Consider the following 18,813-nt stretch of genomic DNA (forward strand, 5'->3'; position numbering starts at 1 on the left):
CACTCCGCCGGAATCCCCACCCATTCCGAAAAGGTATAACTGGACTGGTCTAGGGTGACCGTTAGCTTGTTGGCTTCAGATGCCGTGTGATCGACACAGTGCAAAACATTGAAGGATGGGCTAAGTCGACCGTTAAATTAGTGGCGTCGTATGCCGCCTGATCGACACGTCAAGTGGGATGAGACGTGTCTGCACGAGAATACTTCAAGATTTGTGCTCAGCATAATGACAGTTTAATGATTGGCTAGTTAGTACCGCGGTCAGGGTTATCCGCTTCTAAGTGCTATTTCCTGGACGCTAGCAGATACGGAGCCAAGTGAATACGACATTTGCGCGTACTTTTGTACAGGACTCCTGGACTAGATCCCCCGGGCCTGTTACCACCACACCGGTATCGTGTCTCGGGATGAGCGCGTTGTAAGAGTGACTTATTAAAGGATTGGAATCTATCGCTCTAATTAAAAACTCCTGTGCCGATCAATGGTGCGAGAACAGATGTAGTAATGGCTAAGGGATAGCCGTTGGGGAAAGACACCGAGGGCCGGACTATAAGGTGATATAATAGAGTCATTGCAGGAACTCAAATTGTTCCTTCCAAGTCACTCATTTCTCTTTCTCTTTTGGAGGGCCTATTTCTGCCATTTCCGTCCATTATGCGACTCTCAGCGGTGGTTAGCTTAGTATCTGCCTATTCAGTTGTTCTTGCTTCGTAAGTACAGAGGCCCATGAGCCTTCTCTTGGGCCACGACTGCTTGGAACGTGGAAACTAACTACATGACACAGCAATCATCTGCCAGACCATCGACCTCATGATGCACACAAACGGGCATCGGAAGCTAGCAACACCGTCTATGACTACGTTGTTGTTGGATCTGGGCCTGGCGGCGGCCCCACAGCGGCGCGCTTGGCCATTGCTGGATACAGAGTGCTTCTCCTGGATGCAGGGGATGATCAGGGAAACGCAACCAGGCAGATCGTTCCTGCATTGCAGCTCCAATCGACCGAATACGAGCCGATGAAGTGGGACTATTTCGTAAATCACTACTCGAATTTGACCCGTCAGGAGGAAGATTCCAAGATGACTTACCGAACGCCTGCTGGTGACCTCCATGTTGGAGCCGATCCTCCCTCAGGCTCTGAACCATTGGGTATCCTCTACCCTCGGGCTGGTACCTTGGGCGGTTGCTCAGCTCACAATGCCATGATGTGAATCCTGTCTTCCCTGTAAACAACCAATTCTTTGGGCTTCCTATACTGATATTGGTCTTTCAGTACTATCTACCCATACGAGAACGACTGGGAATATATTGCAGCTATAACCGGCAATGACTCATGGTCCGCTCAAAACATGCGCCAATACTTTGAGCGGCTAGAACGCAACCGATATCTGCCAAGCAGTCTTATTGGTCATGGATATGATGGTTGGCTCACAACGAGTCTGACGGACCTACGCCTCGTCATTGAAGACCAGAAACTTCTCTCCTTGATCCTTGCCGGCGCGACCGCTGCTGGGCAGACTCTGCTTGGCAAACTAATTGATACAGTGACAGGCCTCGCAGGAGTACTTTTGCGTGACCTCAACAATGCTTCCCCTTCGCGCGACTACGAAACTGGTCCATACCAAGTCCCTCTCGCCATTGACGTCCCTGAATACAAACGAACGGGTGCTCGTGAATTCCTCATGAATACTGTCAACGCCGTCAACTCAGATGGATCACGAAAATATCACCTCGATATACAGCTGAACACGTTGGTGACTAAAGTCCAGTTTGATAAGACCGGGGTTACGCCTCGGGCTACTGGAGTTGAATACCTTCGTGGGCAGAGTCTCTACCGTGCTGATCCCCGTGCTTCAATGACATCCTCCAACGGCACCCCAGGAAGCGTAAATGCTACCCGTGAAGTAATTTTGTCTGCCGGTTCTTTCAATACCCCACAATTGTTGAAGTTGAGTGGAATCGGCCCTCATGAAGAACTCTCCAAACTCGGTATTCCCACGCTAGTCGACTTGCCCGGTGTTGGAGCCAACCTTCAGGACCGATACGAGACTGGCGTGGTCGGAAAATCCCCAACCGACTTTGTCCTCACCGAAAAGTGCACCTTCATGTACACCATGCCTGACCCCTGTCTGGAACAGTGGGAGAATGACCCTCTGTGGAAGGGCACATATTCCACTAACGGCATTGCCATCGCCATCATTCGCAAATCTTCCGTCGCTGACGATGAGCCCGATCTGTTTATCTCGGGAGCCCCCGTCAATTTCCCTGGTTATTACCCTAATTACGCCTATGAGGGTCTCAAGGATTCCCAGCACTGGACATGGATTACTTTGAAGGCGCGTAGCCGCAACAACGCTGGAACCATCAAGCTGCGATCGATCGACCCTCGTGACACACCTCTTATCACCTTCAACTCTTTCGATACTGGTGTGACTACTGATGGTGCTGATGATAAAGATCTGCAGGCTGTGTACGAGGCCATGGAATTCTCCCGTACTATCTATCAGGACCTTATTCCGCTTGATGGGGGCTTTGAAGAAGTCTGGCCTGGTCCTAATGTTACCACTGAGAGCGAAATGAAGGACTTTATCAAGCGAGAGGCTTGGGGACACCATGCCTGCTGCACTGCCGCGATTGGAGAAGATGGCGACCCGCAGGCCGTGCTAGACGCTGACTTCCGCGTTCGTGGAGTGAACGGCCTGCGTATCGTCGATGCATCAGTCTTCCCAAAGATCCCAGGTTACTATATTGCCCTTCCTATCTACATGATCAGTGAGAAGGCTGCTGAGGTTATCATTGCCGATGCGACCTGATTCAACTGTTCATTTCTTCAAACGTGATTTTTTATCGGGTGTCTAGTGCTCCACCCCGTTGGGTTTTCGAAATATAACTTAAAATTTGAGCAATTACTCTTTCAGCACCCCAAGCCCTACCAGTCTAGTTACAGGACGCACCTGCAGTTCTCCCCTCTACGTGTGGGCAGTACTCCAATAACCGTTGAGACGCACAGATCACCCATGCTGAGGCTTTGTTCTGAGCGTTCTTGCTCATGGCACAAACCTTGCGACCGACTTTATACAGCACAAATGGCACAAGTCCCATAATTGTAACCATTATAGCAAGACTAGTCAGCGAGGAATATAGTCCAAGTTTCTCGTACATCTTCACCAAAGCAGGACACAGAGTACCGGCGATAACATAGCGTGAGAAAGTCATGAATCCAAAGGCCGACGCTGCATACTACAGATACACGAAGATGATATACTTGTATGTTGTAGGAAATATGCAGACCAGACAATATAAAAACCCCAGACTCCACTACCCCTCTTTTCGCCCCTAAGAAACAGCCTTCTTCTCCTGTAAATGACTATTTTACGACACCCTACACTAGGCTTGCAAATATGGCCCCGCGACTTGTCCCCTCGTAGCTGCATCTTATTTTGGAATTTGAAAACGAATTATCCCTCTGACACACAGGCTTTTTTTCCCAGCGCCGCACTTCGTGCTCCACTAAATTTGGTCAGGTAAACCACCATCATTTCTTAATGTATCTCATGTGCTCTCCGTGACTCTTACTCGTTATCGTCGCTTGCATTTGACATTGAGCAAGTATCATTCACTCTCTTCGAAAGAACATTGGATATTACACGAAACTCTGGTGCACTGCTACCACGATACCCACCTTACTCGTCTCAATTCACTACTCTGGCTCCTATCCATCTATAGCACACCCCTGTCTCGAGAAGTTCTTGGGTCAAACGCATACTATAGCAACATAAGTACTGTCTACGACAAACGTATTGTCAACTCAACCAATTCACTCAGTCCAAAGTTCCAAGCAATCGACTCGGGAGGATACGCTTGAAGGATATAGTATGGCCTGCAATTGTTATCGCCGCAGACATAAACAGAAGATCAATGGGATGCAATAATTGAAGTATACTAGGCATCTATGGAAAACATGACGTTGCGCTAATGTCACGAGTTGAGTATGGTGGAGAAGATTTGGACTTGATGCACTACTGAGAAACACGAACAGAAGTCGTACACAGTGAAGCCCGAAAGCTTTCGGCTTCGGGGATGAAATTCGGAGTGACGTCATGATTGAAGCTCAAGATGCGGGAATACAAAAGGGTCGACGAGCTGCTCCTTACTATCCATCAGAGAATTATTCTATATCCCCAGGCCTTGTTCTTCCTTACGTCTATCATGTCCGCCATTACCATCCAGAAGGGCCCTATTCGATTGGCTGGCCTCATCCACAAGCCTACCGTATCCGGCTCCAAATTTCCAGCTCTCATAATTGTGCACCCTGGCGGCGGTGTCAAGGAGCAGACTGCAGGCCTTTACGCAAAAAACCTTGCCCAGAAGGGATTTGTTACTGTTTGTTACGACGCCTCCCACCAAGGCGAGAGCGGCGGTGAGCCTCACTTCCTCGAAGACCCTTCGCAACGCGTTAGCGACGTTTCGAGTGTCGTTGACTACCTCGAAAAACTCGATTATGTCGATTCCGACAGCATCGCTGTCATCGGTATTTGTGCAGGAGGTGGATATGCGATCGCTGCTGCCAAGATTGACCACCGCCTAAAGGCTCTTGCCACGATCAGCATGGTTAATATCGGCGACTCGGCACGTCTAGGCTGGGACGCCGACGAAGACCCAAAACAAAAGGTTGGAGCCTTCGATATGGCAGCTAAGCAAGTTACCGCTGAGAATAATGGAGCTGAGCCTGCGGCTGCACCCTACGTGCCTCCCCAGTTGGACGACAAGACTCCCGCTGATATGAAGGAGGCTCACGACTACTATCTCACTCCGAGAGCCCGGCACCCCCGTGCCTGCAATAAAATGTTGATCCGGAGCTTCCCGCTAGTGCTGAACTTTGATGCTTTCCACCTGGCGGATCTTTACCTCACACAGCCTACTCTGCTCATTGCAGGTGGGAAGGCAGGCTCTTTATGGCACACTGAGAAGCTCGATAAGCTAATTGGAGGCGCCACGAAGAAGTTGATCGTTCCTGATGGAACGCATATGGATTTCTATGACCAGGAGAAGTATGTTGATCTGGCTGTCAAAAATATTTCCGAGTTCATGAGTGAGAAGCTATGAAAGACAGCGATTGTGGATATAGAGAAGGATTGAGTTTCAATGAGTGTATAGGCGAAGGCTGCGCGTGACGAGCAGGCTTAGATATATGAGGAAACGGATGGAGGATGGATCATGCCAGATTGTTAAAACTTTCCTCTTGTTTGATCTGTCTGCATATAAGTTACAGCCATTTTATTTTTGGTAACATAGTATAATAGTTGATGACTCACTACCAGATCGATATATCCTATTCAAAATTATAGCCCTGGGCCTTGAGCTAGAAAGTCGTGTTTGGTATGGGATTCGGGGGGTGGCGGGGGAAGGGGTGAAACACGTTATCGAATAGGATCCAAGCCTTTTTCGATTTCGCATGATGAAAGAGTCGACTTGATAGAATAAGCTCTATCAAAAGCTGAGTATAGTTTCTTTCAAAGCAAGTCCCTCTGTACCTAGTAGGGCAACGTAGGAGCTAGTGTATCCTCGGATTGCTGGCCCGAATCCCGGTGGATTATTGAGGTGCCAGACTCTCAAACCACGACACACGAGGTCGTTCATTTGATATTGCGAGGGTGGCTTGGCACGAGGCCTTTGAACTAGGTTACAGGTAACTAAGTTAGCTCCATATTTCAGCATTCCAGGAGGTATGGTTTGAGCAAGGCGCGTGATTGTGACAGGTCGGAAAGATGAGGGGGCCAACACCTGCCCCTTTCCGGCATGTTCCGCCCCCGGCTAGGCTCGCTGGCTCCTGCCAACTCGGCAAATGCCCAGCTAAAGATAGCCCGTCTGCAGTCTCCACGTTCACCCAATCAAATCCATCTCATTGCTAATACATTCGACTGACTCTCTTGCCTCTGTTGAGAAGCGGCATTTGCTGCAGATAACAAGAATTGACTCATGATGCGCATTCTTTTCGAGCGCTCCGCACTTACCCTTCCAAAACACCTGAATTAATCAAGATTTCAATTGCAGTCGTCGATCTGAGGTTGAGTACAGGGCGTGCTTCGCGTTATAAGACCCTCAATTGAGTGGATAAGGTCCAAACTCGTGGAAGATCGAAAGCAATTCACGCATAGGGTGTGCCCATTAGCTTTCATCACATCTGCAGATTACTTCCACTTATGAGCAATACATCATCGAAACGAGCTAAAGATGCCCCGCGCGTGCGCCAGGGGAGACCCAAATCGGTGACATTCACTGGGTAAGTGAGCGCTAGCCTGGATGATTGACCCGTGCTGACGTAACTTAGATGTTGGACTTGCAGGAAACGCAAGGTCAAGTGTGACGAGAGGCATGTAAATGGATGTGCCACCTGCGAGAGAGCTAGGGTAGAATGTGGAGGATATGGGACGACTCTACACTGGGTGACAGGGACTAACAAAGGTCAACAAATACGCCAACGCAGACAAATCAAACTTGGTCGGTTGCACATGAACTCCTCCAGCCCATGCTGTAACTGACGAGTCCAGACCATTCCAGCTTTCGTTGTATATCAGATGGTGAACTTGATTCAATGTTGGCTGCTCTCGACGCGGTAACAAAGCCACTCAATACCGAGAGCTTAGGTCCATTTTCAATATTTCAAACTCAATCTGGTGTTCGAAAGACCTTTATCTTTAATGGAACTCATCTCCAAGCAAATGTTGAACATGGGTTCCCAACCAGCGATGATTCCTTCGATTATGTCTCCTCGGCCAGTGGCTTTCAGATTCAAACATCAGCCAATGCGCTTGCTCCACTACATGAAGAGAGAGCCACTGAAGTATCTATTAGCGCCACTTCACATACTAAATGGATGGCATCTGTGAAAAGCATTACGCCCGGCTTTGAGCTATTAGTGTCATTATTCCATGACAAGGAGACGTCCATGCTTATGTACCACTATACGACCCACGTTGCAGAACTTCTCCAGCCAGTACTTCATCCAAAGAACCCTTGGAGAACAACATATTTCCAATTTGCTCTGGAAGGGTGTACCGAACCCCCCTTTGGGCAAACCGCCATTTCCACATCGAAAGTCTCGACCGCAATCTTTCACAGCGTTCTATCATCCGCTGCATTCCACCTCCGAAATGCGACCGCCGGGTCAACTAGATACCACAGACTCGGCCTTCAGCATAGAGCTCAAGCGCTCAAAGCCTTAAAATCAGCACTGGCTCATCCCTGTGACTCACATACCTACATAGGGTATTTAACCGCCATGCTTTCTCTGGTCACAATTGATGTAAGTCTTCTTTCAAGGTCAGCGGAGAATCTCTATCTCATAATTGGCAAAATAGACTATGACCGGCGAAGATGCAGACTTCCCCATTCACCTCAATGGATGTCACGATCTCCGAAGACGTTCCCACGACAGGATAAGTGGTGATCAAAATCGCCAGGTCGGCAATATATGTCACTTTTTGACGCTTCTAGCACGTACCACATCATACCAACTTCGAAACGCGAAACATCAAAGCGGATTTTTGTTTGACAACTCATACTTCCACATTGATGACAAAGCCTTAGAGCATATGTACGGTATTACCCCTGCGCTTGGGAATATGCTCCAGAGAGCCTGTGACCTTTCCGAATATCTCTCCACATATAATGGGGAAGACGCCCCTGTGGCATTCTTCCAGTCTAGTGAAGCACTAAAGGTTGACCTGCTTGCATGGAGGCTGGACTCGAAACAGTTCAGTCTCCTTGGATCCGGAATAATAATGGCTGAAATCGCTCGTTGTCAAGCTCGGGCGTTCCACAGCGCCGTATTGATTTTCTTTTACCGGAACGTTGAAATGAACCGCTCCTTGGAGTTGAACCATGAGGTAAACTCCATCCTAAAGAGCCTCACAGTGGCAGAGAACCTCAAGGATGAATACATGAAGGGGGAAAAAAGATCTGCGCCTATGTCTTGGCCAGCATTCATTGGGGCTTGCGATGCGACCGATCGGAAGCCTTGGGAAGAGTGGTGGACCCGCGTACAAGACTACAGGATAGGGAACTACAAAAAGCAGTGGGAGGTTATTCAAGAAATTTGGAGAATCATGGATGAAGACGTGAGTGTCACGGGGTGGAAAGAGGCGCTTCATTTATCTGGCAAGCTTGTTCTTCCGATCTGAAGATCAAATGTACTATTTTAAATACTCTCCCTGAACAGTCATTCCGAGTGTCTATCCAAGGAACTCTCACTGCCTGTAGAATCCTTCATGAGTGGGCCCTGAATTCGATCTGACATTCATGCTCCTGTGACTCTGTCAGCGTAATGATACAACATGCGTGATAATATGAATAACTAACTTCCATTGCCGAGCAAGTTTCATCATAGAAAACTTCATATCTTGCAGTAATTCCTGGAGAAACAGTGTCGAAATCCCCTTTGGTGGAGGTCGTATATTGTCGGTAGATAGCGGCGACGAGCGTCGTCATCTCAGCCATTGCAAGACTAAACCATATGTCAATTCAAACTCCAACGAAGATTTTGGGCTTCTAACTGCATCCCAATACACATTCTCCCTCCACTTGAAAAGGCCCAAAACCATTTCTTGGCCTCAGTGGCTTCCTTGGTCGAGTCCAACCACCGGTCGGGGTTGAATTCCAATGGGTTCTTGAAGACTTCTGGGTTCCGGTGAAGCGCATATGGTGATATCGAAACAGTCGTGCGAGGCGGTATCGTATAGCCATCGATAGTCGCAGTTGCACCCAGGGACCGTGGCTCAGATCCAGGGAGAGGGGCGTAAAGTCGGAGAGTCTCTTTAATGACAGCATCCACATATGGTAGTTTGTCGCATACATCCGCCCTTGGGATTCTATCCGCATTGATACTGTCCACTGTTATTTTACCGACTTCCTCGATAAGTTTTTCCTGATATTTCCTGCCCTGTGGGCGGGACAGAGCCCAGATCAGAAACATCAAGGTATCACTTGTGGTATCGATCCCGGCGAGGAGATGATCGGCACATTCCGACGCGATATCGAGATCGTCGAGTCCATTTTCTTTTCGAGAAACGTGATATTGCCATAGCTTGGCGATTAGAGATGTTTCTTTCGCTTTGTCGCTCTCGGAGGCCATGGCGAAGGATTGACAGGCTTTCATCGCATGAAGTCTTATCCCTGTATACGTCGTCGGAAGGTTCATCGGGTATAAATGACGCGCAATGCAGCCTATGACTCCGGTCCTCGAATAAAGCCACTTTGTAAATCCAGGGAAGTGGACGGCGTACCATGATAGCTTCCGACGAGAAGTATCGAGAATATCGTTGATGAGTGCTCGGTCTTGTTCCGATCCTTCCATGCAAGCCGTTCGTCCATATTCTCCGTAAAGAAAATGCGTGATATTATCCAACGAGAAGTAGTGCAATGCAGAGAAGATTTCAATTGTTGGACCAGTCTTCTTCAGCAGATCCATATACAATTTGGCTTTTTGCTCAACCATTGCAGAGTTTCCTCCTTTCAGCATGACAGATTTGGTGTATGAGTGGGCGACAAGCTTTTTCCGCTCTCCGTGTTCCTTGACCGTGGCAAATGTGAACAGGTTCTGACGGCCATACGCGTCAAACATGCGATAAAACGCCGTTCTTTCAAAGCCACTCCCGGCTCCATATATTGTTCGGAGAGCTGAAATACTGTTGAAAGATACTTCATTTGGTCCAACACGAACAGCAGGGCCAAATTTGGCGTGAAGGTCATTTATTTTTCGTGTGCGTGTGCCTTTGTAGTCTTCAAACCCCAGGGTCGCCCAAGTCAAGGCGAATGACTTGGGGCCGGGAATACGTGCCAGGGGCGAGAGTATTAGAGAATTCAAGACATGGTAGATCAAAAACCCTATGATGAGGGTCGCGAGTGCACTGAGTGTTAACGACATTTTGAATCAAAGAGAGTCAACAGCGACAGAATGCGTCAACTTTCGCTGTCTAGGTCTCTTTGCAGGTGTCTCCAATCTGCCTTGATGTGGTTCAATGGCACAGTTGATGTGAGTGCTCCTCAACCGAGCAAAGGTTAGAGAGAGGAATGAACAATTAAATTGAGAATAACGAGCGAGATTTATTTTTCGACACGAGGTCGAAGAACAGCCGGCGTGGAGAAAGTCAAGTTATGACCTTGGAAGTGCGGAGTATGGCAACTACCAGCGAGAAGTGGGGGTGCGCTATAACAGGCAAGAAACACGACCGATAACTAACGATTCAGTACCACCATGCTATATCATTTATAGGTCCTTCATTCACTTTCACTTTCACTTTCAAATTAATATTCTTTTCAAGGAAATATTATCAGAATCGCTTATTGGAAATTTGGTTCGAGCATGATTCAAGATAGAGGCGCCAAACGCGCTAGAACCGTTAGTGATGACTACCGCCCTGCGACTCTCACAGTCGCATATCTCCATTAGACTAGTACTTCTCTGTTAGAATTCCCATACAAGAAAACAGACACGATCGTCTTAGTAGTGGGGGCAATGGTACGCAGACTTACGGATAGATAAGGAATCCGGCGAAATCGATTGGACAACCGCAGTGTCTCCTAAGATACTCATACTGATTACCTTGTGAAATTTCTGTCGGCAATCCCGATCAAAATAACAACCCGGATAATAAGCTGGATCTTTTCTATCCATGCTAGCCCACTCTCACGGCTTCAAAATGACCGATTCATATCTATTTGTCGTCTTCCGAAGGGGACGACTAGGAGGCCAGGATCAAGTCTCATTTGAATATTTCCCGCCCCTCCCTACCGATGGTGGACTAGAAAGTCATTTGGAGATATCTTCCGGCCGTTGCGGGTCTCGGGGAGCCGATGAGCAGGATCTTGTGGATCTTGAAATCTGATGACCTCGCTATATAGGCTCAGTGCAAGTTTACCAAACATTTCTCGCTCGTATTTGGGATAATATCTTGCCACACAGCATTCTTCTCACTCACTACACACCGGGCTTACGGAGCGGTAGGCGTGGTGCGGTTGTAGGAGGTGGGATCGATTGTCGGTACGAAAGGTGGTTTCACTGCCGTTGGAAGGTGAAGTTTTCTTCGAGACTATTGGTACGGATGTGCCATCTATGCTCATTCATGTCGAGGCATGAGTAGTGTCCGAACATTTCATGGATAGGAGGTTGTTGTGAAAGGACATCGGTATCTCATCCTTAGTAGGGGCCGTTCCTGGTAGAGTCTCTGGGGAAATCGCGATGGTAGTCGGTAACTTCAAGACCAATTCGTAAAGAATATTTGTTGTTGCACTCTCTGTTAATCCTGGTGGCGTGGAGGGAGTTTCAGTTAAAACCAGCGGGTAAGTCAACAAAGAGAGATTCCACTCGTATCTGATGTTAAAGGGCTAGGCGATGTTTATCGAAATGGCTGCAGAGCTTTCACATGTTCGAGCACAATACCACGGGTAAATTGAATTGCTGAGAAAAGCCCTCGGACTCCTCACACAATACTACTCCAAGGTTGCATCCTTATGTATACTATTAGCCATCTTAGATCATCTGTAAGCAAAATTTCAATCGGTTAGAGAATACCAGAGTAATGTCTTGGAGCAATTTGTCCTCCAAAATAAGCCACCCACGCATTCGTTGGAGAAGGTGGAATTAGTCGGCATACAATATTGGTCAAGGATGTTGCCTAAACTCAACTCAACATCCTATTCCATGACACAGAAAAGCTAGAACACGATGGTCACACCATGAGTCTCGAGGATAATTGGTAGTTGGGGAATCAGTTGCGCCACTGCCTCTGAAGCCAAATTACGCTGCATGCAAACGGGCTGGAAACAAATGCTACCGGCGCTCTCCGAAATCTAGAAAAGGGGCCGGGAATCAGCTAGCCTTGGTCATCGCAATGTGACAGGTTTGAAATGCCTCGGTAGAAGAAACGAAAACTACAACTAAACTAATGACGAGAGGAATGTACAATATCTCTCCGTAGAACTCCGTGATATAATGAAATAACGTATCATGTGGAGATCTGATTGATGAACATCCGTCAATTCGTGCCTTCTCGTGCGTTGCGTATATCCGAGGCTCCGGTTCGCGGATCTATTTCAACTGTACGGTGGGCCTCGAAATCGGACCCGCTAGCTAGAACGACCTGGCATGTTGAGGCGTACGGAAAAGTGTTCTTCATTCATCTGGACATTCTAAATCACATGATCCATCTGGAATGGTCTGTTTGTAATTGATGTACTACTCGCTGCATCATGAGAATCAGTGAACGCAGAGCTCTCAACAAAGCAGCAGATCGCCGATGTCCTTCTCTTCCCAACGTGACCTTTTCGAGCCCCTATGCAATTGGAGAATGGTACCCGGCGCTCTCCCACTTCATTTACACGCGCAGTACACCGACGCTCAGGCAAAGTTCAACAGCCAGTAGACGGTAGAATAGGTAGAAACGACGTTGATAGAAACCGGCATCCGCCGGTATCCCGTGAATAGAGTTGAAGTATTCAATCTCCCCCTGTAGGTTACCCCAACGATCATCTTCTCATGATCGGCCCGCTTACCAAAGTGACTACTTCACATCCTTACCACGTTCGATGAGGCGTCTAAGATACTTCCCGATCGGGAATACCGAAAACCGGAGAAGGCGTCAAAAAGCATGGCGCCTGAGGCACCAAGTCTACCGAATCAGGTGTGGCGACATCGGCAAGTCCGTAATGGCTTGTACTAATCCCTGTCTAATGACCTGATAAACTTTGCCTCATATTCAAGTGCCGGGTAGGTTCATCGATCTACGGGAAAGAATTCTGCAATTTAGTTTTGGTTTCAGAGAGCTAGGATGATTCCGAGTGCTTGAAGATCATCATGACAACATCTTCCAGCCCAGGAACGATCGCTACGATGCATGATCATCGAACGAGTTTACCGAGGCCTTCGTATCTCAAGACCCACTGGCCAATTTTTTGTGGGGAAATCTGGCGGGGAGACTGGGAGGCCACCGACTGTAACCACACTTATGATCTCCAAGCCGAGACTACGAGCAGTCACTAAGGAATAGTGTTCGAGCATAATCCTAGTCAAAGCAAAATTAAACCTTATGGCATGTATGCCAAGCAACGGATCTGGGGGAAAATGTGTGGGGGAAGCGCAACAGCTCGTTTCCCGACGGCTTGTTAAAAGGTGGTAGTTCATAGTGTAACGGCGACCGCCGACAGCCGAAAATTCAACCCCATACTTAGAGGCCCGTCATCGCAGCGATGTCACTTTATCTACACCATTAAACTATTGAATCAATAATAGAAAGCGGATCGCATCACCCAGTGATCTAACTTCTTATTTCTCTTCCTCTTTCTCCATCTGTTGTGTGCATCTTGAAAGTTTTTCTAAATCATGGGTTTGAAGCCGTATTTGGGCCTTCGGGGCAACGCTCTGCTCAGAGCTGCTGTTCTGCTGGTCGTGGCTCCGACCTTTACCTGCTATGGATACAACATGAGTGTTGCTGGTGGTCTATTGACCCTCGACGCGTTTAACGACCAATTCCCCCGCATGGACACAATTCACACCTCAGGTGCGCTGGAGAAGGAAAACTCAACAATCCAAGGTCGGTCACTTCAATATTGACGTCAATGCCACTCCCCCGTCTAACTAGTCACCAATAATCTAGGCACGGTCATTGCTCTTTACACTGTCGGCGGTATTTTCGGTGCCTTGTCATGCGTCTATCTCGGTGATCTCCTCGGCCGGAAAAAGGTCATTTTCTTCGCCAACCTCGTGGGTATCATCGGAGCAATTCTGATGGCTACTTCTTTCCAATTCGCCCAATTCATTGTCGCGAGATTGGTTCTCGGTCTAGGTATCGGTGGATATGTGGCCACAGTTCCGGTCTGGCAATCAGAGATCTCTCCCTCACACAAACGAGGCTCTAACGTGGTCACTGACGGCATCTTCGTCGGTGTCGGAGTCACTGTTGCCCTTTGGATTGATCTGGGTTTCTTTTTCGTCAAGGATAACTCCGTTTCGTGGCGATTCCCCCTTGCTTTCCAGGTCATTCTCTCAGTCATTGCTATGATCTTCATTACCGTCATGCCCGAATCGCCCCGCTGGCTCATCAAGACCGGACAGCAGGAGAAAGCCCGCCACGTTATGGCTGCCCTACAGGATTTGGACCCTTACTGCGACGAAATTACCACCGGCATTGCCCAAGTCGAGACCACCCTGGCCGTCTGTGGTTCTTCCTCGTGGAAGGATATGTTCACCAACGGTGAGAAACGCCTGTTCCACCGCGCCTACCTCGCCGCCACTGGCCAGATGTTCCAGCAAATGTGCGGTGTCAACCTGATCACCTACTACGCCACCACCATCTTCCAGCAGTACCTCGGCATGGATGCCGTCAAGTCTCGCATTCTGGCCGCCGCTATGGGTCTGATGCAGCCCTTTGGAGGATTCCTCGCTTTCCAGACCATCGATCGCCTCGGTCGTCGCCCTCTCATGCTGTACAGTGCTGGCGCTATGGCAGTTTGCATGGCCTTGCTCGCTGGCTGCACGTCTGATTCTGCCGCCAATAGCACAGGAGCCCTGGTCGTAGCAGTCATCGCCCTGTACTGTTTCCAATTCATCTTCACCGTCGGCTATTCCGGCTTGACCTTCCTTTACGCCGCAGAGATGGCACCGCTTCAAGTGCGCGCCGCTGTCAGCGCCGTCTCTACTGCCACAGTGTGGGTATTCAACTTCCTCCTGGCAGAGGTAACCCCGGTCGGCTTCTCCTCGATCGGCAGCAACTATTATATTGTCTTCGCGTGCATCAACGCATTCATCGTGCCCGCAGTCTACTTCTTCTTCCCCGAGACCAAGGGCTGCTCACTGGAAGAGATCGATGAGATCTTCATCCGCTCGAAGAACATTTGGGACCCTCCCAAGGTGGCACGCCAAATGGCGCTCGAGCGCAGCGTGCAAGTTGGGCAACCTGACTGCGAAAGTAGCGGTGATAACAACGGCTCCAATGATGACGAATACGTCAAACAGGAGCTCAAGTCTTAAATATGTGATATGATGATTAACAGGGAGCCCAACTGAAATTTGCGGCATCTCTTTGGTTTAATTGGCGATGGATTTCTTTTTGTTTGGCATTTGGCATAGGTTACGGAACCCTTGGATTGGTTCGATGGTCTACGGACAAGGCAGCGCAGGAAGTTGCTAAATTGTATATATGGGTATGATTGATCAATGATCCTGGAGCATACGATACCCTTGATTGGGTCATTTGCTATATCATTTGCTATACTACTTTTCTTGTTTGAATTTCTTCCAGTTCTCAACCTCTTCATCGTAGTCAAAGTCAAAGTTGACACCCTCAAAATCTATAATACTTGTAAAGTTTTCTTCAGAAAGTTAACATTAAGCAAATCAATCGATTTACTGAAGCTGTGTCGATCACCAAAAGAGGAAGGTATCCGGGGAAGCACAGCCAAGCAACCTTCACATGGACCAGGCCCGATGGAACAGCGGCACAAGGTCCGTGCTGTAAAAAAGTATTTCCAATTAATGGAACTGAATGGATGGAACCTGGGGTAATCCAGAGAAGCTATGGTCACTCTAAAATCGGAGAGTGCCGCCGCTGGACCACCTGACTGCATCTGAGACCCCGGAGATGCCCACCGTTGCCACGATATTCATGTGGCTGAAAACGCTCGGTTGTGCTAAGGAAGTCTAAATCTCGACTGGAGTTTGTTCCCTTTTATTCCCTTGTGGAAAGACGGCTCGCGGTGTTACTTTGACTGGCTAAAATGACCTTGGATGTAAGCGAATAGGCAAGGGATATAGTCTAGGCTATGCGATTTCATGCACCCACGTGTATGCATGGGGATATTCCTTCGAGGTATCTTCAAATAGCGTTTTACACCAGTCTTTGGCTGAGTGGAAAGGTTTGCCCAAACTTTGGCGGGAAGTTTGTTCACAAATGCCGAACTTCAAACCAGGGTACTTCAGGTCAGTTGATCCGGCTTCTCTACAATACTTCGAGGCTCTGTTTGATTTTAAATCGTACAGACGTTCGGTGGAGAATGTTGAGCATATTTTACGTAATGTTGCGTCGCCGAGGCTCCTCATGATGCAAAGTGTGCGGGTTCCAGCTGAACGGGACCCAGAAAAAGTTGGCGGGGACCCAGAGAATCATAACTAATCCAGGGTCCCGGCCAGCTCCCACACCTGGTCGGGACTCAGGATTTTATCTTGTATAATATATTTTAGCGCGAAGCTGTTTTATTTACCCCTTTGAAAATATTTCGACTATCGAAAGCCTAAAAAAAAAAAAAAATTTCAGTCGGATATTTAAAATATATTGTAGTGGTGAAACGCATGACATAATAGATGCAGTTGCGGCCTGTGTCACGAATACCTTGGGCGTAAGCAATAGTTTCTACATGAAGATAGAGATAGATCAGGCATCTACCTAATTCATGCCAGTCTTTTACCACATTCCTTTATTCATGGTACGGTATTAAGGGAAATACGCAGTGCCTCTCCCAGCCCAACCTCCACCGGGAGTGGTGATGTGTGTTCTCCTAGTTGGTGTTGTCCAGTCTGCATTGCCAGACAGCCATCGGGCCATCCCCTTTTCAATATATAAAATAGGGTAAAAAACTAAAGATTTATTATAAGGTTAGAGATAAGCTCTCCAAAGTACATATAATATTCTAAAAAGTAGTGTTATATACACTAAAATATATCTTTAAGACTCTATTAGCCTTATCTACGTTTTAATACCTGCTACTAATTCATATCGAGTTTTTATTTTATGCGACCGATAAAATATATATTAAAATACTTATATAGTAAATATACAGTAGTATAATTAGAACCCTTAAAAGCAGTAGGTATAAAAAATAGGGACAAAGGTTTTATAATAGTTACCTCTTTTTTCTACCGGCAGAAAATAAGTACATAGTTTTAGTAAGGTTAGGCTAGGTAATAGCGTATAGTTTAGATATAATTAACATGAACTAGGTATAACCGCTGACTGGGATTGATTTCCTGAGTCCCGGCCAGGTCCGGGAGCTGACAGGGACCCAGGATTAGTCTGGGTCCCCGTCAACTGGAATCCGCAAAGGGTTCTCGGCCGCGGGTTTAAGGCAAATCCAGTCAGATACCCGTGATAAGCTTAACCCGCGGCCGAAAGGGTACTCCTATCTTCTACATCAGCTATAGGTAATCGGATTTGAACAAGTTATGATAATCAAGATGCAGTATATAAATATCCGCAACTACTCACGTTGAAAGGTGATAAAATTTCATCCTTTAAATCATAAAGCCGATCACAAAATGCGCACCGGAGAACCACCAGTGATCGATTTTGGGCGTGAGTTGAGATTCCAATTCCTAGATCTAATAAATGAGTCTTCGAAACTGATTACCATCTTCCATAAAGCATATTATGGCTCCGATACCGAAGCTAAGAAGAACCTTGTGCAAGAAGTCCGGCATGCTTGTGAGCAATTTGGCTTCTTCCAGCTCGTCAACCATGCCATCCCGTCAGATCTCCAAGGGCAAGTCCTTGAACAAAGCAAAGACCTGTTCGAGCTTCCACTAGAGACCAAGCAAAAATACGATAAAGGTGGCCTTCGATCCCTATATATCAAGTTCTTTCAGCTAACAGGAAGCATGATCAAGAAGTCGAAGGTTACCAGCGTGGCTACGAATGTCTTCGGTCGCAGAACTTCGAGAAAAGGACCATGGGAGACCTCAAAGAAGGATACTACTTGGGAAAGAATCTGCCATCAGATGATCCATTCGTGGTTGAAAGAAGATTTGGCCAAGCCCCGAACAAATATCCGACAGAACTCCATGATCCACCAAAGTTCCAAAGTGTCATGGAAGAGTATCACTCTGTTATGAGCACTTTCGCAACTAATCTCATGCAAGTCATGGCGCTCACATTGAATTTGAATGAGGACTTCTTTGATGAGTTTTGCGACCATCCGGTTGCTGTGCTTCGACTGCTGCATTACCCGCCGCAGGATCCAACTACAGTGGAGACTGAGAGAGGTGAGTATCTGGAAAGATCACAACCCACTTTCCATAATAAAAGCTTATTCGTTGTTCAGGTATCGGCGCCCATACCGACTTCGGCGCAATCACTATTCTTCTACAAGACAACACCGGCGGACTACAGGTATGGAACAACACCTCATCCGAATGGGTTGACGTGACTCCCATTTCCGGGGCTTACGTGGTCAACCTGGGCAATTTGATGATGCAATGGACGAATGATCGCTACTTGTCCAACCTTCATCGAGTCATCAACAAAAGTGGGGATGAGAGATTCAGCGTTCCCTTCTTCTTCTCCGGTAACCCGAACTTCACAGTCGAGTGTCTTCCAAGCTGTATCGATTCCGAAAAGGGCGCAAAACATCCCCCCGTTATGGTTCATGATTGGATGGTTGGCCGCATTGCAGATACCTACGGCTGTTCGCATTATAAAGCGATTGGTGACTTGCGGCAAGAGCTTGCGAATAGCATGGAGACGAGGTAATTGACTGAAAAGGCTATCTTCAATCATGTTTCACAAAATGCACTAAGAATGTCTTCCCATTGAATCGTGTTTCCGAAGAATTGGTCCATCGTCGGTGCAGAGCAAGGCTCGAAAGAAGATATCCTCGGTGAGCGCGGTCTCCCTTGAGAATCGTTGAGTACGGCGCGAGATATAATCTCCTGTAGACAGAACTGTTTCTGTGCTCCGGATTCTATTGCACCTTCCATTTCCAGAAGGCTCTGGATGAGTCTAACTCCCCTCTTGGCGATACTGCTTTTGTGTTGATTGGTTTGAAGGAA

The 18,813-nt window shown here is 47.6% G+C and overlaps 6 protein-coding genes across 6 annotated transcripts; 5 read left to right on the forward strand and 1 right to left on the reverse strand.

The window, feature by feature from the left end:
• Positions 1-653: 653 nt before the first annotated feature.
• On the forward strand, positions 654-2,812 carry N7443_007928 (GMC family oxidoreductase; the record flags this gene model as incomplete). Its single annotated transcript, XM_056887984.1, has 3 exons — positions 654-709; positions 784-1,206; positions 1,273-2,812. The coding sequence occupies 3 exons, from the start codon at positions 654-656 to the stop codon at positions 2,810-2,812; spliced, it is 2,019 nt and encodes a 672-aa protein (XP_056739675.1).
• A 1,396-nt stretch (positions 2,813-4,208) lies between these two features.
• On the forward strand, positions 4,209-5,105 carry N7443_007929 (alpha/beta hydrolase; the record flags this gene model as incomplete). Its single annotated transcript, XM_056887985.1, has 1 exon — positions 4,209-5,105. The coding sequence occupies one exon, from the start codon at positions 4,209-4,211 to the stop codon at positions 5,103-5,105; it is 897 nt and encodes a 298-aa protein (XP_056739676.1).
• A 1,097-nt stretch (positions 5,106-6,202) lies between these two features.
• On the forward strand, positions 6,203-8,182 carry N7443_007930 (fungal specific transcription factor domain-containing protein; the record flags this gene model as incomplete). The annotated part of the gene is made up of 5 exons (XM_056887986.1): positions 6,203-6,282; positions 6,346-6,376; positions 6,453-6,504; positions 6,551-7,305; positions 7,361-8,182. The coding sequence occupies 5 exons, from the start codon at positions 6,203-6,205 to the stop codon at positions 8,180-8,182; spliced, it is 1,740 nt and encodes a 579-aa protein (XP_056739677.1).
• Positions 8,183-8,267: 85 nt separating this feature from the next.
• Positions 8,268-9,924, reverse strand: N7443_007931 (cytochrome P450; the record flags this gene model as incomplete). The annotated part of the gene is made up of 3 exons (XM_056887987.1): positions 8,268-8,306; positions 8,361-8,505; positions 8,555-9,924. 3 exons carry the CDS (start codon positions 9,922-9,924, stop codon positions 8,268-8,270), a joined length of 1,554 nt encoding a protein of 517 aa, XP_056739678.1.
• Positions 9,925-13,377: 3,453 nt separating this feature from the next.
• On the forward strand, positions 13,378-15,024 carry N7443_007932 (sugar porter family MFS transporter; the record flags this gene model as incomplete). Its single annotated transcript, XM_056887988.1, has 2 exons — positions 13,378-13,588; positions 13,652-15,024. 2 exons carry the CDS (start codon positions 13,378-13,380, stop codon positions 15,022-15,024), a joined length of 1,584 nt encoding a protein of 527 aa, XP_056739679.1.
• A 2,280-nt stretch (positions 15,025-17,304) lies between these two features.
• On the forward strand, positions 17,305-18,514 carry N7443_007933 (isopenicillin N synthase family dioxygenase; the record flags this gene model as incomplete). Its single annotated transcript, XM_056887989.1, has 4 exons — positions 17,305-17,341; positions 17,411-17,596; positions 17,653-18,027; positions 18,087-18,514. 4 exons carry the CDS (start codon positions 17,305-17,307, stop codon positions 18,512-18,514), a joined length of 1,026 nt encoding a protein of 341 aa, XP_056739680.1.
• Between the last annotated feature and the right edge of the window lie 299 nt (positions 18,515-18,813).

The sequence above is a fragment of the Penicillium atrosanguineum genome (assembly GCF_028827265.1).
Source record: "Penicillium atrosanguineum strain IBT 20685 chromosome Unknown utg000006l_segment0_segment0, whole genome shotgun sequence".
Taxonomy (NCBI): Eukaryota; Fungi; Ascomycota; class Eurotiomycetes; order Eurotiales; family Aspergillaceae; genus Penicillium; species Penicillium atrosanguineum.